The sequence below is a fragment of the Buceros rhinoceros genome, unplaced genomic scaffold, assembly GCF_000710305.1.
Source record: "Buceros rhinoceros silvestris isolate BGI_N320 unplaced genomic scaffold, ASM71030v1 scaffold35602, whole genome shotgun sequence".
NCBI lineage: Eukaryota > Metazoa > Chordata > Aves > Bucerotiformes > Bucerotidae > Buceros > Buceros rhinoceros.
In genome coordinates, this window is record NW_010398936.1 from 1 (window position 1) to 4261 (window position 4261).

The following is a 4261-nucleotide window of genomic DNA, read 5'->3' on the forward strand; positions in this document are numbered from 1 at the left end:
TTATTTTATTATATACTAATTATAATTAGTGTATAATACTATTAATACTATATAATATTCCAGTTGTGTCCTGAAGGAAAATTTCCATGAAGGAAAAGTCTGTTGAGCCAGTGAAGAAGCCCCTTCCAACTTTAGCAAGACTGGTATTTCTCTCTCCCCTTTAGGCAGCAGTCATGCTTCACCCTTGTCAGGAAGGGAGCCTGTGAGAAGGAGCTGACATGCCTCAGGGGTAGAACGAATCCAGCCCACAGAATTCAGCCTCCGAAGAGGCACTTACAACACCTCCGGCCTCATACTTGCATCCTTCACCTCAGGGCACACTAAAATCAATGGTTTAAACTTCCAGCAGAACTATAGTTTGTGGGTATCTTTCTTGAAACTCATAGTAGTGTCCCCACCTATCAGCTGTCCCTTGTCATCAGAATTCCCTCATAAAAGATCCTCTTTATCTAATCAAGACAGAAAAACTCGTCAGCTACCTGTGCTATTGATTCACCTGCTGCATTTAGATATCTCTAACAAGACACATTAAACATGCAAGGCAATTAAGTGCTTTTTCCTTCTCACTCTTCTGGTTTCCTTCCTCCTTTAAAATGTTTTCTCAACTGGGAATAAAATTAGTCTCTCAAGTGTTTTTCCCCATCTCAGTTTGTTTTCCCTCCTTCCCCAACAAGTTTCTCTTTATGTGCAGCATTGATGGGAGTAGCACTTAGAAGGAGGATTTAAAATTAAAAGACAGCACCCAAAGGAGAATACAGTTTAAATTAATGACTTTCAGTATCAGTCTGGTGTAAGAAGAAGCCACCTGAATACCTGGTGACATGGCAGATTATGTTTTCTTTTTGCACAACTGAGGATGAGATCTTACCACCCCAGCTCCACAGGTGGTCTCCCTGGGGGGACTGTGACACCATAAAGTGGGATTTCACTCTCCAGGAGAGGGTGAAGGTGGCCTGGTCTGACCCAGACACTGTACGTCAAAGCAGAATGAAGTCCATCAGAGCATGGCCATTCATCCTCCCCTTGAACAATAGAGGGGAATGGTTAGATATCCTGTTTTCAAGTCTATCATTCAGTTTTGGTATTACAACTAATGAACAATGTTATTTTTATTTCTGTCAGTACTTGGGTTGAACAACAACACAAAGATGCGTGAGGTACTGAAGGAATTAGATATAGCAGACAGTTCATAGAATTTAGCTCTTTATCAAGGTAGTTCCAGCAGAAAAAAAACGCTATATATATGCAGAACACGGTATATAGATGGAACTATTATTTAATGTAAGTACACTTCATGCCTTTTTCAGGTTGGCAAGGTTCAGATGGTACCAAGGATTTTACCCTGCTGGATCCCAGCCAGTGACCTGGGCCATTGACAATGTGTACATCGGCCCACAGTGCGAGGAGATGTGCAATGGGCATGGGAGCTGTATCAACGGCACTAAGTGCATCTGTGACCCCGGGTACTCTGGGCCAACCTGCAAAATAAGTACCAAGAACTCCGACTTCCTTAAAGATGATTTTGAAGGTATCTCTTTTGGGGGGCTTCTGAATTCTGCCTGTCCGTCTGAGCAGAACCCAGGGCTTGAGGGATAAAACAGCAGTGTCTTCATCTCCCTTGCATGCTTCTGAATATAATTCATGCTGTGGGAGTAGTACCATGAACCAAGTAGTTTAGATGTCATTCTCAAACACGGTTTGTGAATGTCTGATGGCTATCGGTTGTCTGATTTGGAGTGTCTGGCTCTTCATGAAGTGGTTAATGCTGGAATACAAAATCTTCACCAGAATAGAATTTCCTGAAGAAAATAATTTTAGACGAAAATCATGGTTGGATAGTAATTTGATTTTAGCACGGGCAGAATTGATGCAATTGAGGCAAACACCACAGGGCTTTAAGATTGTGTCATTTCTTACTACAAGGGAAATCTAAGCAGCCTTAATACAGCTAACATGGTTTCAGAAAAGACCGTGTGTCTCAGTGGCGAGGGTCACCGCTCGGCAGGCATGGCAGACCCCAAACAAGCAATGGGAGGAGGGAACTCAAAGCTTCATGCACGCCTGGGCACACGCAGCATCCACACACACAACTCTCAAACCACTTTGAGGTTTCCCCCCTAGCAACATGGCAAGAAGGGCAAGTTTTAAATAAAGCAGCATCTGTGAACCAAAGTCATCCCTTCATAGGTGCTGTTGCTCATTTCAAATTTTGCCAGCCCTTGCTTGCATGCTACCACACAGTACCCTAGGGTTTTTTTATAGACCTGGGTACTCTGCTGTATCTTAAGAAAAATGAGGAAAAGTGGAAAATCTTGTGAGTAACAGGAGACTAAGATCCCATATTTTATACTTCTGGGTTTGTTTTGTTTACTTGGTTTTGGTTTGTGGCAGTTTTCTAGAATATATTGCATCAGAAACACTCAATATTTCTTCACGCTGCATGTGATGTTTAATTTATCTCTCTTCCTCTGGAAATAGTACTCTCGCATTAGGAGCACTCTGGAGTAAATCATAAATATGTATTTACTGTGTATTCAGGTCAGCTGGAGTCGGATAGATTCCTGCTTGTGAGTGGTGGAAAGCCATCAAGGAAATGCGGTATCATGTCTGGAGGAAACAACCTTTTCTTTAATGAAGAAGGCTTACGTATGCTGATGACTCGAGACCTAGATTTGTCACAAGCCAGGTAACACGATTTCAAAGTTCTTTCAGGATTTCACTGAAGAAATAACATTCTGAAGAATAATACCTATATGATATTGCTGTACTAAAGGCAAGCTAATGTATTCTGTGGTTCTTACACTAGCAGATAATCCATTTTAACATCTGTTACCATTTTAAATTAAATTTATCTTGAACTTTAGTCAGATTAATCATTTCAATGTTACTTTTTTCTTTGAACACTAACTCTAGGATCTGATGCCACACCTTCAGTAGTTTACACAAGTTTTCATTTCTTAAATGCATACCATGAGAAATCTATTGCATGTCACATGCTCTGCTCATCTTACGGTTCGGTGTATAATGAGCCATTGCAAAGCAGGGGGATCTGCTGCCAGTATAACTCTTATACTGATCATCTCATAATTCTTTCATTTCTGAGGCTTACTTTCTTCTTATTGTGTACATTTTTTTCCAATAATTCACTGAGAGAAATTCCCATCAAGCTCTTACCAACTACACTGAGCACAGCAACTGAAAAACAACTATTTGTAGTATAGAGATAAAGATCATAGAATCAAAGAATCATAGAGTACCAGATTAGAAGAGACCTCAAGGATCATCTGGTCCAACCTTTCTTGGCAAAAGCACCATCTAGGTAAGACGGCCCAGCACGCTGTCCAGCTGTATCTTTAATAGTGTCCAATGTATCATTACAGGCTGCAGAGGAGATATTTGATGAGTGAGACATGTTATGCAAGCCACACCAAAAAAATTTGCACTAGTAAAAACTAAACCACATCCTAATTGTATGCATGATAACAATCGGGCATTGTTTTCATTGTTTTCTAATTTATTCAGTATCTTAGCTTGTATCCTTACACTGTTACTTTAGAGAGACTGCATTTTCCCCGAGATTTTTTTCCAGTGATATCTTGTAAACACCCTACTCCTCTCTATTGTTCTGTGGGAAACACTTCAACAGGTACTTTATCTCTTTTTGACTTGTCTTCATTAGCACTGAATCTTTAAATAATGGTTTAATTGCAGAACCTCATGCTCAGTAAAGATGCCTAATTTCTAACCATTATCTTTTTTTGACCAAGTTAGCTAACCCTCAGTGACACGTTATATTACATACACCTGTGCTAAATTCGTAAGATACCTCATAGGACACTTTTTTCAGAACTTGGTAACCTCAAACATCAATTCTTTGCACTAATTCAATTTTAATTTCAGACCATTCTGAAATTAAAACATTGTTTAAGAAAGGATACAAGAGATCTGGTAAGTTGCTCCATTAGACTAAATGACATGTTTTCCTTATTGCTCATGTTCAAAGAACCGTCGTTTATCTCTTCTCCATGACAGTCTGTGGTTGGATTTGCATACATTGACCTCAAGGTGGTACATGGAGATAAACGACTTCTGTCAGTAAGAGGAAAACAAAGCAGTACGTTTAATTTCTTGTATATGCTTATGAAAAGTAACAGTTATCAACAACTGACTGTATGTTCTTTTCTGAACAGCAAGGCAGGCTGCAATGGTCTTGACGGGGGCTGCTCTCTAGCAACCTAAAGTAACGGCAGGAGGAAATTTT

The 4261-nt window shown here is 39.9% G+C and overlaps 1 protein-coding gene across 1 annotated transcript in view; it reads left to right on the forward strand.

Annotated features, from left to right (window-relative positions):
- Positions 1-1307: 1307 nt before the first annotated feature.
- LOC104489165 (reelin) overlaps positions 1308-4261 on the forward strand; it is a gene marked incomplete at both ends in the record, with an annotated part of 29850 nt that continues 26896 nt past the window's right edge. Inside the window, 2 exons of the mRNA XM_010131293.1 lie at positions 1308-1528; positions 2539-2686. Coding sequence (XP_010129595.1) covers positions 1308-1528; positions 2539-2686 — 369 coding nt within the window. The remainder of the gene's footprint in view (positions 1529-2538; positions 2687-4261) is intronic.